This window comes from Sceloporus undulatus, chromosome 5 (assembly GCF_019175285.1).
Source record: "Sceloporus undulatus isolate JIND9_A2432 ecotype Alabama chromosome 5, SceUnd_v1.1, whole genome shotgun sequence".
In the NCBI taxonomy this organism is placed as follows: domain Eukaryota; kingdom Metazoa; phylum Chordata; class Lepidosauria; order Squamata; family Phrynosomatidae; genus Sceloporus; species Sceloporus undulatus.
In genome coordinates, this window is record NC_056526.1 from 62305006 (window position 1) to 62329606 (window position 24601).

Here is a 24601-nt window from a genome sequence, read left to right on the forward strand (position 1 = left end):
TGTGTGTGTGTAAAAATATGTCTTACTATCTGCTCTCTGATTTTTTATAATGATGTGAGTTGTTTCTTCTTTACTCTCACCATACACAGAGAGGGGAGATACAAATCTGAAGATCCTATGCTCATAGGATAACATATTCTCTTTCCCTGCATGTACATTCTTTTGTGTTCTGAAGGAAAGTGTGGGGAGGAAACTTCAAAAACTGGGTCACAGCCCCTTCACACTGTGGGGAGGAATATGTGTACTGATCAATAAGTGTTTTATGAAAGGAGCAAGAGGAACCCTACACAAAAAGTTGCCTTCAAGTAATTTCTGACTTATGGTGACCCTAAGGCAACCCTATCAGTGGGTTTTCGCTGCACGATTTGTTCAAGGGGGGGGGGTCACTACCTTCCTCTGGGGCTGAGAGAGTGCGATGCCCAAGGCCACCCAGTGAATTTCTGTGGCTAAGATAGAATTCAAACCTTGCTTTTCCAGTATCCTAGTTGAGTACTGAAACCACTACACCATATTGGCTTTCACACAAAATGTTAGGCTTATGTTATATCCTGACAGCATAAGAAACAACATTTTGCAACCTATTACTAGCACAGATCTATGGTTCCTCAGTCATGTTCAGAGGCTTGGAGCCTTGCTCTCTAAAGGACTAACCTATCTTATTATGAACCTGACCAGACATTAAAAGCTTCAGGAGAATACTGTTGCCTATGGAGACCTATATATTGGACATATGGAAGAAGACTTTCTCTTGTTTGGCTCAAGATTGTGGAATACATGGCCATTTAAACTGTTCTGCTTATTTGAATGGTATCATTGTTTAATTTTCAGTGATGTTTGTTAGTTGTCTTGAGCACTATTTTTATAGTAGAAGAGCAGAATGAAATATAATACATACAGAAAAACGTCATCATTGATACATTAGAGCATCTTAAAACAACAGACAAATCCTATAGGAAATCCAGTTAATAAGAACTGGGTTAGCCCTGTTTGAAAGCTTGAAGTTGCAAGCTAAAGAAACAAAGACTGAGGAATATAGGTCTATCTTTTAAATATAGATTTTCCCCTCATCTTTTTTTCACATGGATTTCATTGTGGGGTTTATTTGGAATTTCATTGTTTAGCAACATGTTAGACATTCATAAAGAACATAGTCAATGGAAATAGTTATTTTTAAACATGTCATTGCTGAGCTGGGGCTAGTGTGAGCAGGGTTCAAATCTCTGCCTGGTCATGATCCTAGGAAAGTCACACACTCTCAGCTTCAGAGGATGGGAATGGCAAACCCCCTCTATAGAAACTTACCAAGAAAACACCTCAATATGGTCCCCTCAGGCTCACCATAAATCAGAAATTATTTGAATATAGGCTACTACCAGGCACAATTCAAAGTGTTGGTTATGACCTATAAAGCCCTATACGGCTCAGGTCCAGGCTATTTGGCAAACCATAGCTCCCTGTATGAACCACCCCAGGCTCTGAGATCCTCAGGAGAGGCCCTTCTCTCAGTCCCAACACCATCACAAGCACAGTTGTTGGGGGCATGAGAGAAGGCCTTCTCTGTGGCTGCCCCTAGACTCTGGAACTCGCTTTGCAGGGAGGCCAGAATGGCTCCCTCCTAGCTGTCTTTCCATCAGCAGGCTAAGACATTTTTATTCAGGCATGCTTTTAAAACAGAAAGTTTTTACAGAATGGGCTGGGGATGTTGTATTGTTTTACAGTTTACTGTTTTTAAGTGCTTTTATCTTTTTAAGCTATATTTTATTCTTTTAGCAAGTGATCTGTTTTAAGATTGTAATAGTTTAATTCTATTTTAATGCCCTCTTTTGTATATTGTTAATTGTACTGTTATTTTAAATAGTAAGCCACTCTGAGTTCCAATTTTGGGGGGAAAGCAGGATAATAATAATAATACAACATCTGAAATCATCATGATTTCTTAGACCTATTTATAAAATATTGAATTTTACATTAGTTGTAACTGCCTGGAATTAAATGAATTTATGGAAAATGCTCTGAGTTAAACATGTGCATTCAGGGAATTATTTCTCCAAACAGGTTGGAGTTCACACCTACACAAGAAGCAAACTCCAACTAAAAATAAGCTTCCAGTGGGTTCAGTGGGACTTACTCCCAAACAAATATATATCAGGTTTCAGCCTGGATGAAAATTTCAAGGCTCACTGGAGCATAGCTTAAAGTGGTGTTTTCGATCCAGCTTGCTTCGTTGCCAGCTCTGTTGTCTGTAGATTAATCACATTTTGTTTGAGATGGCTCTTGCTAAGTGGCAACTTCTATAAATTAATTGCTTAAGTGCTGGCACAACCCTGTCCTTGTCTTTCCTGCAGAAAAAGTGCAGTCCAATCTGCTTCACAAGTACCAGAGTAAAGATGACATCCTGGTCTTAACAGTCCGTGTTGCTGTCATTGTTGCAGTTATACTCACAGTCCCAGTGTTGTTTTTCACTGTAAGTTTTGTTTGTAAATGTAGTAATTCTAGTTCCTAAGTATAAATATAAAGTACTAATTATTTAGTTAGTTACATACTGTCTTTTTGAAGAGTGGACTCCAGTTTATCAGCAAACCAGTTTGGCAGTTTTAATCTCCATCAGGAGTCATTCTTTCATAATGTCAGTGGCTTTAATGTTAATAGATTTCACCAATATATTGTTCCTGGGAAGTGGGCGGCGGGGTGGTGGTGAAAGTGGGAGTGGGCAGGATCCATATACATATGCATCCATGCACACAAGCTTCTTGAGGATTTCAGCTAAATTCAGAGAGAAAGGGGTAGTCCTGAACAGATGGCAGATAGTCATCATCCTTGATCATCAAAAAGTCCTGATGTTTCAAACCTGTGAGCTCTGACTGCTATCTCTTTACACATCTCTTTGCCCCTCACAGTAATCTGTCTGCCATTCCTACAGAGAAGCTGCATTTCTAAGACTCATTGCTCAGCTTTTTCAGTCCATGCACACTATCTAATATGTAGCTGATTCACACTTCTCCATTGCACCTGCTCACATCTTGCAGTATTTCTTCACCCAACAATATGACAGATATGAACAACAATAATAATCTCCTCAAGGTAGTGCAAAATTCTCTACTGTCATGAAGTCATATTGTCCTTGCTCCTAGAGGGGCAAGATCCCATCTGTTGTGTCAGGGCTGAAGTGCTAAAAGAGGAGCAAGTTGTGGAAGATGCATTCTGGAAACCTCACCTGGATCTGTTCAGGTTTTATGAGTTTATCAAGAGAATCATGCAAAAGGTCAAGTTGGGTTATCAGGGTACGGTGGTGACATTCAGGATTTAGTTTCTCTGAATCCCTTAACCATTCCAACCTTAGTGCATACCATTCCACGCTTTAGTGTAGGCTCAGATAGGCAAGGGAAGGCAGAAACAGTACATATTTTGGTTCAGAAAACCATTTAATCATTTCCCTTTTCTGCTTGATTCATCACCGGAAGTCTAATTTTCTAGGCTCTGTTTTAAAAAAGGATGAGTTTTCAACTCTGGCAAAAGAATAATTAATTTTGACACTAGAACAAACAATGTTAACCTTAAAAGCCTGCAGCTGCAATAAATAGCATCTGCTGGAAATGCACACAGTTCTCCCACACCCTCTTTCCATTTCACTCACAGTCATATATGTCCTACAGAATGACTTTGGAGCCAGGCAAAATCTAAGTTCAATACACAGAACCAGAGGGAGGGGATGAAATAGTTGTGCAGGATGGCTTTCCCTTGCAAATTTTGCCTGACAGATGTCTTCTTCTTTTCCTACAGGTGCGCTCTTCTATTTTTGAGCTCGCTAGAAAAACCAAATTTAATTTATGCCGTCACATTGTGGTTACTTTGATCCTTTTGATGATTATTAATCTGTTAGTTATTTTCATACCTTCCATGAAGGATATTTTTGGAGTTGTAGGTACAGTATTCTAATTATATTTCAGTATTATTTTTTGTCTTTAAAGTAAACTTAATTTTGTCTATTATAACAAATAAAACAAAATTCATGTGTTTGATTGTCACAGGAGTAACTTCTGCCAACATGTTGATCTTTGTTCTCCCATCTTCCCTCTATTTAAAAATTACCCACCAAGATGGCTCAAAACTGATTCAGAGGATTTGGGTAAGTTTTCTGAACTAAAGCTTAAATTGAAATGACAACCCTAGAATGACCCACTGAATCAGTGGGAATGAGATAAGTGTTTATTTACTGCTCATAAATTGATTCAAAGGGTGTGCTTTAATTGGGATTAGGAATTGCACTGAATTTCAAGAGTTATCAAACGTTACCATTATAATATCCCCTAAACTTTCAAAAACTGTGCATTTCACAAAATGTTAAAAAGGTTTTAAAAATCACCATAAAGAGCCATGTGTATGCCTCAGTACACAAGTAGAACTGTGGTAAGAACTGGCTTCCTCATTCATTTCAGTGGATATAGGACAAATCCATACTCACAAAAAAATTTGTTGGTATCTCAGGCCCGGTACATACCACCCTGAAAGGGCGGACTGGAGGCGGCCGGTACTCCTACGGAGGGACACTGCAGCAGCCAAACTGCGTGGCATCCCTCCGCCCCAAAAAGAACCTGGAAAAACTGGGTTCTCTTGGGAAGCCGTGCGCACATCACAAGTGCACCATTGGCACACTCGTGATGTAAGTGATGCGCAGAGACAGCTATATGCTGCACATAGCTTACGTCACAATTGCAACCCCAATATGGATGGGAGGATGCCATTACGCTGCTGCCAAGACGTCCTAGGGTTAGTGTGCGGTCCCTAACCCTAGAATCGCCGCCTGGATGCTGCTTCTTGGCAGTATGTACTGGGCCTTAGTTCCCTGCAAGATACTGTTAGAGAGTTTTTAAAAAAGGGATGGGGGGTTATAATAAAAATAAATAACTTTCCAAGCTCTCTTGGATTGGAGTGTTTGTACTGCTGACAAACCAGGTACTCAGGGGATGCTCCTTGTCATGAAGGCCCTATTCTGATGTAACAAAACCAGACAGAGCAACCTTGGGAAAACACTACCACACTCTTCATTATAGTCAACTCTCCATTTTTTGCGGGGATCCATTCCAGAACCCAAACACACACACACTGCGAAAACAGCAACTTGCCAGTATTCAAGCCCTATAGGGGAGCGCGCCCCATTGAAAGTAATGGAGGTCACCCCTCCATGAATATTCAAGACCGCAGACCTCAAGTTGGAGAAAGGAGGGGCAACTGTACTGTTTACAAGGTTGAGATAGGGTTAGTGTTTTGTGGTCTGTGGAATCAATCCCCATCCCGTGAGATATTTTTTGTCAACATAGAACACATTACTATGTGAGGTTATATCCATTGCAATTAACCAGTTGCAATTCTTGTTGAATTCAACCTCTTTTTATCCCTAAAATAAGGAGAGAGAAGTTTGAAGAGAGAAACCCATTTATACATTTAAGCTCCCTCTGTAATTGGTAGCCTTAATTACAATCACAGGGGTGAGTAGGAATAATCAGCATAGCATAGGCTCCTCTATTTAGACCTCTTCCAATATGTGGGAAATGGGAAACAGGGCCAATGGTGTTGCAGAGTTACCAGTCAAGTCCCATTTCATATGATATTAATTGTATGATTTCCTGTTCCTAAATAAGCGTAAGGTGGCCCAGTTTTCCAATGCCATTTGAATTCAAGAAATAGCTTGTATTAAAAATGAAATGCCATCAAAGGTTTTAATCACAGAATGGGATGCAGATCATCATAACTAACTGGTAACATTACTGATTCTCAGCACATATCTGGATTTTTTTCTGCTTTTCCACTAAGATGCTCCATTTAGTTTTGTATCCCATTATCATTTTTTTAAAGTTTCTTTATTTAAAAAAAGTTGTATTAGCTGAAATTCTTTCCATTTCTGGTTCTAGGCTTCTCTCTTTTTGGCACTGGGAATATTGTTCTCCCTTGTTAGCATTCCTCTTGTCATCTACGACTGGGTACATTCAGGAGACATCGCTGATAGCAACTGAGACACTGAGAAGAACATGTTTTCATTTTGCTACTCACCAAATTTGTATCAGGCCATTTTGTCAGTATATCTCATTCTTCATGAGGTTTCCACATCAATTTTTTTTAATTGAAATACTAGTAGGAGATGTTTTCCTGCAGGAGACAGACATTTTACTGTAATATTTCATGCTGTTTTCCATGTTCCCACAAGCTACGGCATCAGTATTAATTTCATGATTATGGTAGTACAATCCTACATGTTCATAGATTTGTCCATGAGTAACAGGTATTCTGTGTGTGGTTGTTAACACAAAAATAACTGAAGGATGCTCTCTACTTAGGTCATATACTTGCAAGCTCATATATCAATTTATGTTCAATTTAAGATCAATTAGCCAGCCTTAATCAGATGTAGCTTTCAGTTCTTGGAAATAATTTTGCATCTACCTGACTATACTGATATAGCCGTGTGGTCACTGGATAGGTAATTTAGTGTTTGGTTACCGATCACAGCTGGAACAGTGTTAATATCAGTAAACACAGCTTGTATATAATTTAGCCTTAGTAGTTCACCCCTATGGGAGTTGTCTTTGTACATTCCATTTTGTATTAATCTGTGACAATTCGTGCACATATATTATCTATCTTTTCCCCCCAGAAATAGTTTATATTCAAAACAGAGTTTGGCAGTTACTATAGCTTTCAGATTTTCCCAGCCAGCCTGAACAATCAGTGGCTCTTTGTTGGTCAATGAAGAGGCAGGTAAAGAATTTGGGGAATTATACTTCAAAAAAAGGGCAGTTCAAACAGTCAGAGATTACAAAGGTGTTGATAGTGTGCATTTCTAGCAACTGCATAATACATCAGTCTAGAACTGCAGAGTTGATAAGTTGTTGAAATGTTCAGAGTTTTCCTAGAGAAGATTGCTTAGACCTTTGCCCCTCCAGCTGTTCTGAACTACACGTTTCATAATTATTCGCCACTGGCTATGCTGGATGGAGCTTAAGTCCAAAGCATCTAGAGAATCAAAAATATCTTTTCCTGGCTTAGACTTTCACCTAACCATTTCAAACCTGGATCCTTTTTATTCTTACAAATGGTTATGAAGCTGAATGAACACATAAGCAAAATGCAGCAGTGTTCAGTATGTTCGAACTCTCTCAGCCTCTGGTTTGCCTTAGGGTTGTCGTAGGTCAGAAAATGACTTGAAGGCACAAAAACATCCCAAGTGTGGTCTGACCAAAGCAGAATAAGTGTCACTACTATTTTGCTTGAACTGACACTATTTTCTTATTGATACAGCCTGTAACTGCATTGGGGTTTCTGGGCATTACATCACACTGTTGACTCATGTTTAGTTTGTGGTCTACAATGTCTAGATTCTTTAGAACCCCCTGTGCTCCTTGAACATTTATACTTTTGCCTTTGTATTCATTTGGCTTCATAACCAGCCTGTTTCTACAACCAGTCTGTTTACACCCAGTGTCATGCTAGGGAAAAGCTACTTTAAAAAAAACACTTCCCCCCCACATTCCTTATCCATGGTTAGTAAAATTCATGGTTAGTAAAATTCTGGGAATTAACTGTCTCAAACTCTGATCAGCCTCTATTTTGATGACAGACTCTGTGAAATGTAGATTGTTGTAATGCACTCTACATGAGGTTTCCCTTGTAGACAACTGAGAAACTTTAACAGCAATTGAATGTTGTTGCCTGACTACTGAAGGCATAGGACGTCATGATCCTATGACATTAACCTTTACTATCATTTGCTGTCAAGTTGACTTTGACTTAGAGTGACCTTATGAATGGGAGACTTCCAAGATCCTGTGACCAACAGCCTTGCTCAGGTCTTGCAAACTCATGACCATGGCTTCCTTGATTGAATCAACCCACCTGTCATGCACCCACCTCCCTCTTTCTCTACTGCCTTCCATTTTAACAGGCATTATCATCTTTTCCAGTGAGTCACATTATCTCTTGATAGGTCCAAAATATGACATATTCAGTTTAGTCATCTTTGCTTCTATTGAGAGACTACACCACATTAGTTATCACTTGATTTATGAGCCATAATTCATAGATCTGCTTTACACCTATAAATTCTTGTTTCATGTTCCATCCTTTCTGGTCACTGGGATAATTTTTTAAAATGGTAAGATTGTGCCCCTTTTCATCTTACCTTTTCTTACCAAGTTTTAGAGGCTTCTGGGGATATATATTGCTAAACTGAGGAACAGGCAGGGGGCATTTTAAAGATGACTCTTGTGTCTACACAACTGCCCATTCCTTGGTTTCTGTTGTATTATTTTTCAGTCAAATTCTATTTTATTATGTTTTCTGGTGGTAAGGCAAGTTTTTTTTTTATTTTAAGAGGTTTTCAAAATTGTTGGTGTTCATTTTAATCTATTTTATAAACTACAGTGGACCCTTGTTATACGCTGGGGTTTGGTTCCAAGATCTCCCGTGTATAACAAAATCCGTGTATGCTCAAGTCCCATTGAATATAATGACATAGCAAAATGGTGTCCCTTATAAAAAATGGAAAATCAAGGTAAATTTATACTTTTTTGGAACATTTTCAAACCGTGTATGCTTAAATCCGTGTATAAAAAATCCGTGTATAAGAAGGGCCGACTGTATTCTGAAATCTTTACAGTTAAAAAGATCTATATAAATTTAACTATACTATAAATGAGTAATAAAAATAGGAGGAATTCCCCATATCAAGAACCACTTGAATTTCAAACAATAAATTCCATTGAATAGACAGGAAGCAGATCTCTGAGTGTGTGTTTTTCACTCAAAAAAAGCCTCCTCTAAAGCACATGAGGGAAATAAATAATTCTTCTCTCCCCAGGTGTGTCTGTTTCCTAGATCCTCCAAATTTTAAAAAATAGATCTAAAAGACTCCCTTCCATTGCCTTCACTGGCAAGGTTAACCCCCCCCCCTTAGGCCATTGTTATGCGGCACCGTCCAAACAGTGCGCGTAACAATGACATCATGCACGAACTGTGTCCAGATGGCGTGGCATGCACATGATATCTCCATGCTGCCCCAGGCTGCTTATGGCAGCCTGGCGGAGGCACGGAAAGGAGCTCTGAAACCTCCATATCATGGCCGCATCAGCAATGGAGAGGAGAAAAGGGCCGCAGCGGCTGCCGTTCTCTTTAGCACCGGGCATGAAGCTCCAAGGACACCCGTTTTCAAGGCCAAAGAGAAGCAGCATTTTGCCGCTTCACTTTGGCCTGGAAAAATGGCAGATTGGGGCCGCAGGGCTACCGGTGAGGCTGCCCTGGCCCCAATACATCTTTGGGGCGGTCTGTACCGCACCATAGATAAATCTCCTTGGTGCCATTTTAAAGACTCTTTAAAAAGTTTTCTGAATTAACAAGCCCCTTATTTTGTTTTTGCTTTTCCCCTCATCAAAATAACAGTCTAAAACAAAATAGGCATAAAAGAAGAGGTTTAACTTGTGCAAATAATGTTGTGTACTTATTGGCTCAATTGTATGTTCCATATGAGTGCCAGGAAAGCAGATTTCATAAACTGTCTTGAGTAACCATCTGCAGTATGATATGGGAAATGGAGAAATGTCATTTTCCTGCAGGTTTCTATGGCACAGAAACTTGTTTCAAAACCAATCAAGATAAAGTAGTAACTAATATGGAGTGCAGACCTATGCATGTTGAGTCCCACTGAGTAACTCTGTCAATCCTTGCAGCCTAAGAATGAGAACCAGATGATCACTTGGTAATCTCAGCTGTTTGGACTCAGTAAATTCACTTCTAATGTTGAAGTGGGCCTTGTTTGGACTCAATAAATTGCCTTCTGATATAGCTGGACCCTGGTGCATTCTTCCCTAACCCAGTGCCCTTCAGTTATTTTCAATTACAGCACCTGTCATCCATTCCCATTGGCCATGCTGATTGGGCTGATGGGAATTGTGTTCTACAACTTTTAGAGGATACTATGTTGGAGAAGACTGCTCTGTTGTTTGTACAGAACAATTGCACATGCTCACTGGGTTTTAGCCGCAACTGCTTCAGTGACTGCTATCAAATATAGAGATCTTTTTTTCTTTTGATGATAATGATGATTGATTTTTGGATCATTATTATCCATTCTTTGCAATAGCAAGTGTTTGCTTTATTAAGTTCTGATTCTGGAACGTTATCATCCTGATATTCAGCCATTTATACATTTTTAACCAAAATTTATGGGAGCAACTGTACATATTTAATTAGAATCATTTCACATTTTTATAAATATTTTGCCTCTTTGTGGAATGTGTACTATTTTGGAATGTCTTGCCATTTCTTCAAAGTGCTTTATCTTTATCATATTGTTCATCTTCAAAATTGCTTTGTGAAGTATGTTGGTAATAGTCCTATTTTACAGATGGACAGTTGAGGCCAAAAAAGTAAATGACTTACTCATGGCTGAGCAAGGATTTGAATTAAGATCTCCAGACCAAGTCCAGCAACTTATCTGTTAAACAGATTTTCTTTAAAAAAGATATTAAAGGTTTTGAACAATAACACAAGGTGCAAGCAAATTGTGTCTGGGTCTCAAATGATTTATGAAGCTTTGCACTAGTTTTTTTTTAATTCTTAGAAATAACTTACTCAGTGATTGTCTTATGAGCCACTAAAATATTGTGGCACATTTGCAGATAAATTAGCACGTTACTAGCAATGGATAGTGGCAGCACACAAAGTGCTTGGTGGGGTGGGAAGAGCACATCTCTAGGTCATACGCTAGGACTGATAGGAGTGTTGTACAAACTGAATGATAGCTGGTTCACCAACCAAAAAGTTGGAAGAGTTCATAAGGAGCATCTACCACCCTGCCATACAGAAATACAAAAACCCATATTTAGGAACTATCCAGCGTGTCTGATTATTATTATTTTATTCCAATGAAAACTAGAGAGAGATTTCAAAGAGAATAATCCAGAATTCTATTGACTTAAGTTTCCTGTATCAGCCTCAATATATTCTTTTCCTACACTTTCTCTGTGTCTTTTGATAGTGACCAGGAGTGATGTTAAAATATCTTTTCCCAACAGGGAAATATAGCACATACTTCCTTAGTACACAAATCATTAGACTTTTTCAGAGAATCCTCTGTCGTCCCATTTTCCTAGCTGCTTTCAAAATGTCCCTCTTTCTCTTCCCCCCCCCCCCAAATTTCCTCCTTCATCATTCATTCTTTAATTGATGCAAACAGAATTCAAAGTGCAAAAGTACTTTGCACTCAATTAGCTCAGCAGGAAGAAGAAAAGGCGCATAGTCTTCTCATTCCCCTCCCTCAACTCCTGCTGTCCTAAACTCAACATATAAGCTCCAGGGCTTCTTCACTTTAAAATAGTAATTTGCGTATTCTTCCTCATTAATAACTTTTGCCCTTTTGTTGCCTGGCCACACTTTGATGCTGTTCGGCCATACGTGTCCCAGTTTTTATCTGTGAAGTGTTGGAGCATATGCTCTTCGTTCCAAATGTATGGTTTTGCACTTTTGCTTGAGCACCAAATATAATCTGGATGAAATTAAAGTCTAGAATTTCTTTAGATTTCTTTCCTTGGTCCCAGGTGCACAATCTTATTTCTGATGCAGTATGTACAAAGTCACAACAGAATGTATCAATTTAGATCGCTTTTCAAAAAGACTCAAATTCTCTGAACAAAGGATGATTTCTTATTCAGAAATAAGCATCTCTGTTAGCACTGCTTAGTATCAGGTGTTATTTCTGTGTGCACAGTTCTAAATTGAATGTTTCCATTTTTTTCCTTAGTGTACAACCTTCTGTTTTCAAATGTAAAGATCATAATGTTGAAGGATTTAAACATAAGGGCCCAGAGGCCTAGATACTCCATGCTGTGTATATATATCCCTGAGTCTGATTTTTGTTCTGTTTTTTTAAAAAACAAAACTAAAACACAACAGCAACAAAAAGAATCTATGCAGGTGTGTGGTACTGTAGGAAATGTTTCATTTGTGTACGTATGTATATATATTTGTAAATAAATAGGATGCTTCTATTTTTGCAGTCGCGTATTCCATAAAAACAAAGGTGTTGAGATAGTCCATCCATAATAATAATAAAGTGTGTGCAGCCAGATCTAAATAGTAGCATCAACACCTTAGCTTTTGACTTAGCTAAATTTGCCCTCTCCTTTTTTCACTCTGTCCTGTTCCACTTCACTCTGTAAGAAAGTTTCTTAGAGCAAATCAGTGCGTATATAATTGCATTGTTTGCTGTAGCACATCTCTAAGAGCACAATCCCATGAAATGCCAGAGTGTATTCCTAACTGGTATTGATTTATCTGTATTATCTGGAAATAATAAAGTAATCCCTTTAACTAGAAGTTGGAAAACTGGAAAACTGACTTGAGTAGAATTCCCTGCCCCTGTTCTGTGCTGTGATCCAGAGCATTATATGTGCTCACAATCAGTGAAAGCAGCATTATTTAAAAACAAAAACAAAACATAAAACATAAAACATAGCCTAATGCTGGCTACTGTATACTAACTTTAAGCTCTCTGGCCATTGGTGAGAACTGCTGCTGTGTGAAAACCTTGAATTGAAAAGGCTTGGCATTGACCCCGATGTTCTGTCAGCAAACTGGAGCCTATCCCGAGATAGAACACCACAAATCCCCATTAGGGGACAGGCAAAAAGAGGTGCTTTCAGGCTGACTTGAAGGTGTGGCATTTAGATGACACATGCCTTGAAGCCAGCAGGAAAGTGCCCTCTAGGCGCCTTATAATGAGAAAAGCCGTTTCAAAAAGAAGCAGCTTTTTCCCGCTTCTTCCTGGCTTGAAGCCATATTATGTGGTCATGACATGAGCACTACAGCTGCCTTGGGAGCCGGCAGTGTGGTTGGTGGGGTTTCAATGTGGCTTCAGAAAAGGCAGCTCCAAGCCACTTTTTCCTGCCCATCTGTTTCGCCCTGTAGATACATAAAGAAAGAGGAATTCAATCCAGAGGAGATTTCTCCACCAAGATGACTGAGGGGCTCTACAGACCACCCCTAAGGGGTGACGGGAGGTCGCCCCTTTCCTGGCTGGATTGGGGCCGTGGCAACCTCACGCCATGGCTCTGATCCTGCCTTTGGTGGGCACCAAAAGGAGCCACAAAAAGCGACTCCTTTTTGCACCCTCCAAAGTGCCCCATAGCTGTGGTGACACGGCTGTATGGTGCCCCTTTGGTGCTGCATCATCTGGACACAGCGCTGGAGGCGTGCCGTGATGACACGCACCATCTGGAGTTTTGTGCAGCATCATGGCACTCTGGGGAAGAGTCAGGGCGTGCATCATCAGGACGCTGCACCTCAACTCTGCCCACAGGCCAGCCTTTTGTACCGGTCTTTATAGGACCTGAATGTACACTGTTAAGTGCTTACTTGCCACTGTTGATTAAACTGTATTCCAAAGGGACTTGTACATGTAAGCATATCTGAAATGGAGGTTGTTCAAGTACATTGCCAAGGAAGGCTATATATCTGTGACATTTGGAATCAATACTGAGCCTCCAATATTTTTGGCCTATCTTTAGTCCCATTAATTGGGGTGAGTGAAAAATGAGCTATGGGAAAGGAATAAGTAGTAGTACTTCTTACTGGTTGTATCACTGTTTGTGAAGAAGTTATTTTTTCTGCTTGTACAGGCAGGACATAATAGCTGTCCTTTACTGATAGTTCTTATCATCTTTTTCTTCTTCAAATTCAAGGAATGGTCCACATAGCCCAGGGCTTAAAAGGAGGGCTGAGCACCCTCTGCAGCACAGATCTCATATGCCCATGCTTGGCAGAGCTCTTTTGAGCTCTGAGTTGTAGTCTATAAAAAAGTGGTATTGCTACTGTCAAAGATATTTTTATATATGGGGACCAAGAAGTTATTATGAAGAATGTTAAGAGAGCACTGATAATTGTATTTTTCTTGGTCTTTTGTACGGCACACAATCCAGACCTTAAGTAGAGGCAGACTGTATTAAATGATAACATATTTTGTCTTCATGTCAGTTACCTATTGAATTGGTCCTTAAAGGTTTTTTTAATGCAAATAATCATATGTTTAAAAACTGAGGAACTTACACTTCAGTACAGTATTTTAATAATGTCCTTCTGATTTGAAATAAATCCTTACATGTGTCTAAGGCTCATTTGGGTGGTTATGATGAACAACTTGAAAGAGCAATGGTTTGAAGCAGGAATACAAATTTCAGGGAGGGGAAATCTAAGTCGTTACTTTTCAATTGACTGTGTTATTTCTTCACTCTGGTGCTGCAAATGCTCAAAACAGAATGTACTGAATTTTTTTTTTAAATGAACTGAATTTACCCTTGTTTAGACTAAATCAGATTCCTCAAGTCTTATGTTTATGTTTGAGTCATACCCATTCAATTTTTTTTTAAAAAGAACTATTTGTAATTTTGTTGTTGTTGTTGCTCTGGCTTGGATGTCATCATTCCCTGTGTTTGTATTTAATGATACACATATAAATGATGCTATGTGTAAATAAAAATGTAATAAATTCTGATATTACTGTTGTCAGTAGATTTGAATTGTGAAAAGCATGACCGAATACAGTAAGATTTATTTCTTCCGATTAAAGTTACACAGTTAGGTATACATATTATAGAGAGCCAGTGTGGTGTAGTGGCTTGAGTGCTCTGGAGAGTAGGGTTTGGATCCCACTGGGTGATCTTGGGCATGTCACAGTCTCTCAGCCTCAGAGGATGGCATTGGCAAACCTCCTCTGAAGAACTTCCCTGTGAAAAGAAAACCTTGTGATAGGTTTGCCTTAGGGTCACAATAAGTCAGAAACAACTTGAAGGCACATCACCACCACCACCACAACAAGCAATCCTAACTTAATAGTTGTAAGAGATATAGAGAGGGTTAAGACTAAGCCAGTGGTTTTTCTGCTATCTGGTTTTGGAAATCTGTTTAAAATTGTGTACTAGCAAAACTGCTCAGGATTGGTAAGCTCTGTTGATAGAAAAGGAAACTAATCTTTGGCCCCTAGAATTGCATCCAGAGATCATAAGCAAGATCTTGTAGAACAAAGAAAGAGTTCTGATCTTGCAAGGGATCTGACTTCACATCCAGGGCTCCCTGGTGGGCAGGGCCCCCTGGTGGCATGGTTGTTAAATGCTGGTATTAAAGCCATAAGGTTGTGAATTCAATCCTGCAGGGCTCCAGGGTCCACTCAACCTCAATCCTTTTGTAGACTAGTAAAATGAGTACCCAGCTTGTTGGGGCCAATAACCACTTAGGAAGTGCTAGTTCACTGATAAGTGGTATAGAAATGTATTTGCTTTTGCTATATTGCTATTGCTGTTCCCCACTAGTGTGGAAATTTCTGCAGCTCTCTCCTTCCTGATCCTGAGAGAAGAAAGAAGTGGATGGATTGGGGACATAGTGTGGGCAGATTAGAGCAGACTTGAACAATCAGACCAACAGGCTCTTTGAGGAGAACAATGTATGCCACAACTGGGACTGGTGTGAAAGTATATTTTGTCCTATTGCAAGCCATTGTAAGCAGTGGGAGGGAAATTGTAGAGGAGCCTGTTAGGACATTGGACACATCACAGTCTCCAAATTCAGAATATTCCAACTCCAAAGGTAGGCCAAAGTGGAGTAGCAAGATGACTGATCAATCACAGCATCACTTACCTGCTAGAGTATGGAAAGAAACGGAGAAAGGGGGAAGCATGGTTTATATGTCCTTCAAGCTACCTCAAGGAAGACATTAGGGTAGAAAAGCAAAATAAAACACGAAAAGTTAGGGGACACCCCACCCTGGTTATCTCCTAGCATCACCTGCCTTTATAAAGGGACGTGTACAGCTACCAATAACAAAATACACTTGGAAAAAGAAATGGAAAACTCCACTTTTTGCTAAATACATTAGAGTGGGAGCAAAGAGCGGCATGTCTATAAGCAACTGCCCTTCTGGAAGTCTGCCTTGCATTCTGAGACGTATGTTATGCAATATACAATATACATTGTCTAAATATCTTTGTTAGGCCATCAGTTATTAGCAATAATAACTTCTTCCTCTTGCCCTGCCATAATCGCAGAGCTGTGTCCAGCCACTTTAAGCTTATGGACTTCTTTGCTGGAGAAAGTCAAGGAGTGACTAGGTAGTAATCACCATGTCAATGTGGATATAATTCCAGTTGCTGAATTAGTTTAAGAAAATTGATTAAACTCAAATTGGATAGTTTTGGATGAAACAAGCCCCATAAAATCCAGTTTCAGGTGGATTCTATGGAACTACAACAGTTCAGACTAAATGCTCCAGAGACACCAGATCCTATCTGATCTTGGAAGATTAGCAGGGTCAGCCCTGTATGTACTTGGATGGGAGACCACCAATGAAGAGCAGGAGCTGTAAGAGGAAGCAACTGGCAAAACCACCTCTGAATATTCCTTAACAGCAACAAAAACCTATGAACTTTATGGCATCACCATAAGTCAATAGATGGTTTGAAGGCACACACACATAGCATAGTTCTGACATCTTTATGGTTTTGTGAAGAACCTCACGTTTTAAGCGACAACTCCCAGAAAGGCAAGAGGGCTGAAACCTTTTTTCCCCATTAGCAACGATTAACCATTTGCTCATTAGGAATGAAGGTATAAATCTGATCTGACAGCCAAAAAAAAAAAAAAAAAAAAACCATAGCAAATCTACCAACAAATAAATGTGTACAGCAACAAATCTTTTCCAATATCTATAACTGCATCACTAAAACACAAGATAGATTTTCAAAAGAGCCATAAGGAATTTGGGTTTTCCACCACTTCACAAAAGCTTTTATCCCCTTGGTAGTTATGAAGTCTGTCATTTCCACAAAAATTTGTAACAGAAAAATGCAATTTTATCTAAGGTTTTCAAAGAAGAGAAGGCTTGAAAGCATTAAATTCTCTATAATTTGGCCTCGTCTAATTTTGTTTACTCTTGATAAGGTGGAGTACCGCTTCCCTCATCTATTTTAATTAGTACAGTGTGGCAGCTTAGAGCAGCGTCGACAGAACAGTGCCCTACTTTGCATGGTCATTTAGTTTCACCAAGGCTATAGTTTGTGGATTTGAATAACATACATTGACTCCAGATGATCTTTTCTTGTGATGTTCATTTTTGACTTTCTGCTTATCTACACACATGCCATAAAGTTCCATCTAATACCAAGCTTTAATTGGATGACCCAGCATTTATTTTCTTCATTTATTGAGCTATGTTCCTTCATTTATGCTTCATCTCAGCTCATCAGATCACAGAACAGAACTTTCTTCATTGCTTGTTTTTCCTGGATGCTGGGTCTCACTTAACCTGTGGATTTATCCTAGTAAAAACAGCAAATCATTTGTTTATTTCATGTTAACTGTGTTCATTTACTTCACTGAAAAGCAGCCATGACTGGAGTATCCGCTGTTCTCTGTGTGTATTTTTCAAAATCTCTTGTTTCCATGGAAACACATTTCTCTTGTCAATAGTTATCTGGATGGGACTATTTGTTATTCTGCCAAAGTCTGTGGCTGGCAAAGTTTGCTAGTACATTGTTACTGTGCAGATATACATACCATTACATTTACATTGAGGAGACCTGTGGCCTTTTTGAATACTCTGTTTGGACCTCTAGCCTGAGGCATCGCAGAACGGTCACTACCATAATTCCTCTTCCTATTTAGTAGCCTACTTCTACATGTGTGACTAATGCTGCTTTAGTAACTGTAGCAACAGGAATGCACTTAAAAGTGATATCTGTTGTTGTTTTATAACTACCCATACCTGGCTCATTGGTTTTTTTTTGCCTGCTGGTTATTATTTATTTTAAAAAGCAGTCACTGTAGTACTAGATAAAATGCTTGAGTACACTGTGTTCCCTTTCTGGAGACAAATTCTGGTTTTGTGTATATCGATATCACTGGAGTAACTCTACAGACGTCAATACAAACGTCAGCTTGTAACCTTTCATTTCCATGAATAAATGGCAGCACCACGTCAAATAGTAAATATCTACTTCTCTATAAGAAGTTGCTCTTTGCCAAAAACAGGGGGAAAGTATGTTGAATGTTTCCAGTACTTATTCTCCAATGTTTTTCACACATTCTGGCTACATCCTCTACTATATAAATGTGTTGGTACTTTGTTACACCCTATTAAGGAACCAAGCCAAAATGTCCAGACTCATTACATATTAGAGAATACTACTTTCATCAATGCTAGCTTTGTTGATGTGGAGGATTGGTCTAGAGAGGTTTATGACTTGGCATCCAATTTAATGACATATAATAAGAAGTGGGAGACATTTCGAAAAACTCCTAACAAATATTTATTGTTTATTATGATGAAAGAAAATGACAAATCAAGTGTTAGAGCCATAAATGCTTGAGGTATGGGCAAAAACTGGTTCCTTCATCGGTGGAATATTTTTGCCTTGGTCTGTTTGTTTAGGAATAGATTCACTTTCTTTTTCCATTTAAATTACTCAACTGTTTTATCAATAACAGTTTTTATCCAGAAATGTGTTAAATGACACCTAGATATGCAGCTTCTTTGTTAGAAGATGACTTCAGTATGAATTCCACTTGGAATGGACACTTTGGCAATCGTTTTCTATGCTTGAAAATGGCCAGATACAAACCCCCAATTTGAATATCAGATCTGGAAGTGACCAGGTGCCAACTTTCAGTTCTGATTTTCAGTGCTTTAGGATTTTCAGCATTTAGGAAGACTCTTCCTCTTGTGCAAATATTGCCTCTCCTGGAAGTGTCTTGGAACTGAAATAATGGGTGGCAAAAAAAAAAAAAATTGTGTAAGGGAGGCTTCTTGAGGATGCAAAAATAGTTCTCTGGGCTGGATGACACTTCAAGCCTCCTTACAAGATGCACATTGTTGTTGTTGATGTTGTTTTCTTTATATTGACTTCTATCCTGCTTTTTTCCCAGTTGAGGACTCCAGGCATTTTACCACAGTTAAGATGAACATAGTCAAAATCTGTATCACACAAAAGTTAAAAATTAAACTATCAAAATATTTAAAAACAGTTAAAAATACAAACGATTAGGAGGGAAAGCCCTACAAATAAAAATCAAGCACATTATACAAGGTCCCTTTTCCCTTAAGAAAAAACAAAACTTTGCTGTGTCCAATTAGATTTTTACCATGGAAATTGGTCACAATTGTATACAATGCTAAGATACAAAGATAAGTGAACCAGCACTCCCTAAACAGTTTACAATGTATAAGCCAACTGCCCCCAACAAGCTGGGTACTCATTTGACCAACCTACGAAAGGATGGAAGGCTGAGTGGACCTTAGAGGCCTTCTCTAGGATCAAACTTAAAACATTGTGGCTGCAGTACCAGCATTTAACTACTGCACCACCACGGCTCATTATTATTATTATTATTATTATTATTATTATTATTATTATTATTATTGTTGTTGTGTCTAGAAGATAAATAATAGCACTATTCTATTCTACTTTGGTCAAACCTTACCAGGAATATTATGTCCAGTTCTGGGCACCCCAATTCAAAGAGGTTGTTGACAAGCTGGAATATGTCCAAAGGAGGGCAGCCAAAATGGTGAAAAGTCTGGAAAATTATACCCTATGAAGAACAACTTAGGGAACTGGATATGTTTAACCTGGAGAAGAGAAGATTAAGAGGTGACATGACAGCCATGTTGAAATATTTGAAAGAATGTCATATTGAGGATGGAGCAACCTTGTTTTCTGCTGCTCTAGAGACTAGGACATGGAGTAATGGATAGAAGCTACAGGAAAAGAGAGTCATGTTTAAATACTGGTATTTAACATATTGAAGATGGAGCCAGTTTGTTTTCTGCTGCTCCAGAGATTACCACACAGAACAATGGAGTCACACTACAGGAAAAGAGATTCCTCCTCAACCTTAGGAAGCACTTTCTGACAGTAACAGCATTCCCTCAAAGTGTAGAGGAGTCTCCTTCCTTAGAGGTTTTTAAACAGAGGCTGCTGGATGGCCATCTGTCGGGAGTGCTTTGTGTATTCCTGCATGGCAAGGGCTTGGATTGGATGATCCTTGTAGCCTCTTCCAACTCTATAATTCTATGAATAATCTATTAATAAAAGTCCTGTGCTATAAATGCTCTATTGTCTACTGGTCTGTTTCCATGCACAATTTAAAGTGCTAGTTATGACATACAAAGTTTTATATGGCTTAGGTCCAGATTATTGAAGCAGACTTTGAGGCTGTACGGACCGGAGATAAATGCTGCCATTGGGGCGGGGTGGGGGTCACATGCCATGCACCCCAACTCTGCTCCATGCTGGCATGATGCTGTGTGCCCCACTGCATGGCAGGAGGCATCTTGATGCAACATGTACATGTGCTGCACCAAAGGAGTGCCCCAAAGCCATGGTGCCAGCCGCTATGGTGCCCCTTCCACAATGCAAAAAGGAACTGCTTTTTACAGCTCCTTTTTGCGCCATGGAAAGACAAGATCAGGGGCGCAGTGTGCATTGCATTGATCTCGATGTGGCTAGGAAAGGGGCAGCGTCCCCTTATTTCCCCTGTAACTGTAGGATAAATCAGGAGACTATTATTATTACTTTATATGAGCCTTCCTGAGTTGTAAGATCCTCTGGGGAGGGTTTCTTCTCAGTCCCACCACCATCACATTGCCTGTGATGGAGAGAGACATTTCTGTGGCTATTGATCCTCCTCAGAGATGCATAAAATTAACCTGTGCTTTGTATGCTTGGTCAGAACATGTTCTCAACTAATACAAATTAGCCCACCCCCACTCACTTTGCTTGGGCTTCTGTGAGCCTTCAGCTCCTTGCACTACTGGAAAGTAGTCCCTGAGACCTTTCCTAATTTGAAATCTAGTGCCCTCTTTTTAAAAAAGAATTTCCCCATTCTAGTCCTAAAAAAATGTGTGGTTCATTATTTGGGGTGGATAAATGAATAGTATTTAGCAAGTCCAATTGTACAGCTTTAAAAAGAGATACCCCTCACTATGTCAAATATGAGAGATTTGATCATGAACCAGCCATAGCTAAGTACTTCGAAAATATTATTGATTGCAGCGGGTGAGTCAGTTCAACACATGCATGCATAATTCTGCCAAAATCAATGGGAGATAAGGCTGCCTAGATTTGGTCTTTGTTGTGTGTGTGTTGTTTTTTTCATGTGGAAATTTAATGTACTAGCTTATGTTAATTACACTTCAGTTCTAAATACACATGCCAGTATATCTCCCCTCAGACCAGAGAATAACCTTGTAGCACTGGAGTAATGCTATAATCTGTCAAAATGTGCTGGCAAATCAGCTGGTCTATTTCATCCCAAGTATCTATTTGCTGGAGTCAGCTTGTTCTAACATTGGCCATTAAGGCTAGGACCCACTGGCTACATTTTAAAGATGCTTTTGATTCACCTTGGAACATTTACCCAGAAATTATTTAAGTGTGATGTGCTGCCCTCTTGTGGCAGTATTGTTATAACAAAGGTTCCACATTCTGGAGAATTTAAAATTCTGGTTAAGTACCACACAAAAATAAGGTTGTTTGTCCTGCTGATAGCCCCTGAATCCTACCATAGTGGTAGCAAATATCTCCTTGATTTCGCTGAACCAAAATATTTCAGTCAATACTACATTCTGGCATCTAATGTTTATTCTCACTGTTCCAGCTACAAGTGGCGTTGGCTCATTTACTGCATTAGATTCTATGTTCGGATGATGATTATTTTAGTTTCTGTTGTAAAAAAAAAAGCTAATGAACACCCATTTCATAATTAGAGTTATTTCATCCTCAGATAAATGACTACTGTCTCACAATCTGTATCCTTTCCTCTTTTGCTGCTTTCATATCTAATTTCAAGTCACAATACTATCAAATTTTGAAATTAGTGGATGTGTGAATTGAATTTGGCATGTTTGTAATTCCCGAGTGTATAGTCCTGACACAGATCTAGCTAACATTTTACCATTTTTCATAATTTTGGATCTCTGCCCCTAAGGGGACAGAACAGTGACTTAATTTGCTGTGGCACATATTTGTGCATGAGTTATATGAATTCCTGATCCTTGTTGCAATAAATATAGCACAGTGTTTCACAAGGGGTTAACATACATCTCATATGTTTCAAACAAGAGAGTTGAGTTGTATATATAACATAAATGGTAGGTAATTATTTCACATCCTGTTTCCTCAATGCCCTAAACACAGGAAATCTTTTCTTCACAGCAGTTATTCATGCTTGTTGATAATAAGAGTGTGCTTTGTCTCCTGGAATTCATAGCTACATTGATACAGCAATGCGGTGCCAATATTAACTCTCATTAAAACATATACAGTTCATTCAGTGAAACCATAGAATCTGCAAGAGAAAAAAAAGAGTTCTGTCTCTTGAGATCAAAGACAGATTTCTTTCTTTTTTTCTTTCATATTCTTTATTTACACACCACACATATAAAGACGTACATATAAAAACATCCAAAAGATATAATTTCCAACACACAAATCAACACACATTTTCATTCTCCCTCCTCCTATTTCTTTTCATTAAGATACCTGTTGGGTTACCTCTTATCAGCTACTTTCAAGTTATTCTCCCTTCTCCTAACCTTCCCAACTCAACAATACTCTGTTATTTTCTCTATAGACTCTATAGGCTGTGTATTTTTCCATAAATATGTTCATCCTGATTGTTTCTTCGCCCATATTCCTAAAAACCAGTACCTTTTATAAACTTATACAAATTGCATTTCTATCCATTTCCCACAGCTTCCCATATATATATACACACACACTACCCTATATAGAGGTTACTCTGTAATTACCAAATTTCCCCTGAAAGACAGATTTGTTTCATAGCCCATATTAATTTTCTTCAAGATTATGTTAGGTTGCTTTAGGAAAAAAAAACACAGGGTGAATGGTAGTTGACAGTAATTAACTACCAGCCACAGTAGTAAATCTTTTGGACAGGACTTTGAACACACAGGAAGACAGGTTCAAGAAAGGGCTTTGCCCTTGGTATTCCCTCCTTATCTAGGGTTGCCATATCCCGGCTGCAACCAGGATTTTCCCGGTTTTCGCAGCACTGGGCCCCTCCCGTCCCGGGTGCCACCAAAAACCGGGACAACCCCGGTTGAAGCCAGGTTGGCCGCGGCCCACGGGGACTTGCTGCCCTCTTCCTCCTCCACCGTGCATGGTCACGCGGAGGAAGAGGAGGGCATCGAGGCCTGGGGCGGTGGAGGTGGTGCCTCCTGTGTGCAGCCGCGCCACCCTCCCCGTCTCCCTGCGGCCTCCTCCCTCCTTCCCGGCCTCTGAGGAGGCCTCGGCCTCCACAGAGGCCAGGAAGGAGTGAGGAGACCGCCCGCGATCGCCGCGATCACGGGCGGCCCCACAGGCTCCTTCCTGGCCTCTAAGGAGGCCTCAGCCCCCTTAGAGGCTAGGAAGGAGAAGGAGGCCGATCGCGATCACCGCGATCGCGCGCGTCCCGCGGGCTCCTTCCCAGCCTCTGAGGGGGCCTCGGCCTCCACAGAGGCCAGGAAGGAGCCGGGGGAGGGGTTCCTCCATGGGAAAAAAAAGTGTCCTACATTTGAAAATGTTGTCCTACATTTGTCCCGCTTTGGACGTCCTGACTTATGGCAACCCTATCCTTATCATGATCCTACTCCATTAGATTAGATTAGATTTATTCCACTTTCCATAGATTTTGGAGGTCACTTCTTTGACATTCCTGGAGCTCACTTTTCTAATTGTTTTGTGACTACTATTTTATATGTATATAGTTTAAACTCATTTAATATATTAATGCTGAATTGATACAGTCTACATATAATTTGATATGACACATATATGCATATAAATGTCTCCAAAATTCCTTAGTTCGTGGCCTGTTTATAATTATTATTACAAATGTCTTATCCCTACTGCTTTCCTTTTAGTAGCCTCTGAGGAAGGCCATGTAAAAATGGGTTGAGCTAGTTTCAGAAATAAAATCTTCTTTTATACATCCTAAGATTCTGTTTCTCCTTTTCATGGTCTGCTGGCTGGAGATGATGAAAATTATAATTCAAAACATCTTGGAGGTTGCAGAAGATGGTATATGCATGTTTATTCAGAAAAAGACCCCATAAACCTAATTAATTAGTCAATTATTCATCATCTTAATGAACTTAATGAACGTATTTCAGAGTAATAATTCACAAGATTACATTGTTAAAGATTAAGAAATGGATTAGGTTAAACCAGAAAACTCTCTTGGTGTAAACTTCATTTCATCAGTAAGAAGTACTATCTTTTTTGGCAGATATAATACACTCATGGCTGGGAAAGGAGTGGTTTTTTTTTAATGCAGGCAGTCATAATTAAATTAAATCTTAAACATCTGCATAGTAAGCATAATTACCATTAACAGCAGCTGCAACTGATGATAATTTATCGTTTTATTATTGCTAAGTAAATTAATCCATATAACATCTATTTAAATTTTAAATAGTTTTGCTACTTTATTGCAAAAAGCATATAAATAATTTTATTGTGGACAATGTTATTTCAATGACTAGACAATCGAGGATTTAATCTGTAAG

The 24601-nt window shown here is 39.2% G+C and overlaps 1 protein-coding gene across 2 annotated transcripts in view; it reads left to right on the forward strand.

Moving 5' to 3' along the window:
• SLC38A1 (solute carrier family 38 member 1) overlaps positions 1 to 8505 on the forward strand; it is a 74237-nt gene extending 65732 nt beyond the window's left edge. For both annotated transcript variants that reach the window (XM_042467249.1, XM_042467250.1), the window contains 4 exons: positions 2346 to 2464; positions 3781 to 3922; positions 4029 to 4126; positions 5910 to 8505. In XM_042467249.1, the coding sequence (XP_042323183.1) occupies positions 2346 to 2464; positions 3781 to 3922; positions 4029 to 4126; positions 5910 to 6011 (461 nt within the window). In that variant the 3' untranslated portion in view covers positions 6012 to 8505. The remainder of the gene's footprint in view (positions 1 to 2345; positions 2465 to 3780; positions 3923 to 4028; positions 4127 to 5909) is intronic.
• Positions 8506 to 24601: the final 16096 nt, after the last annotated feature.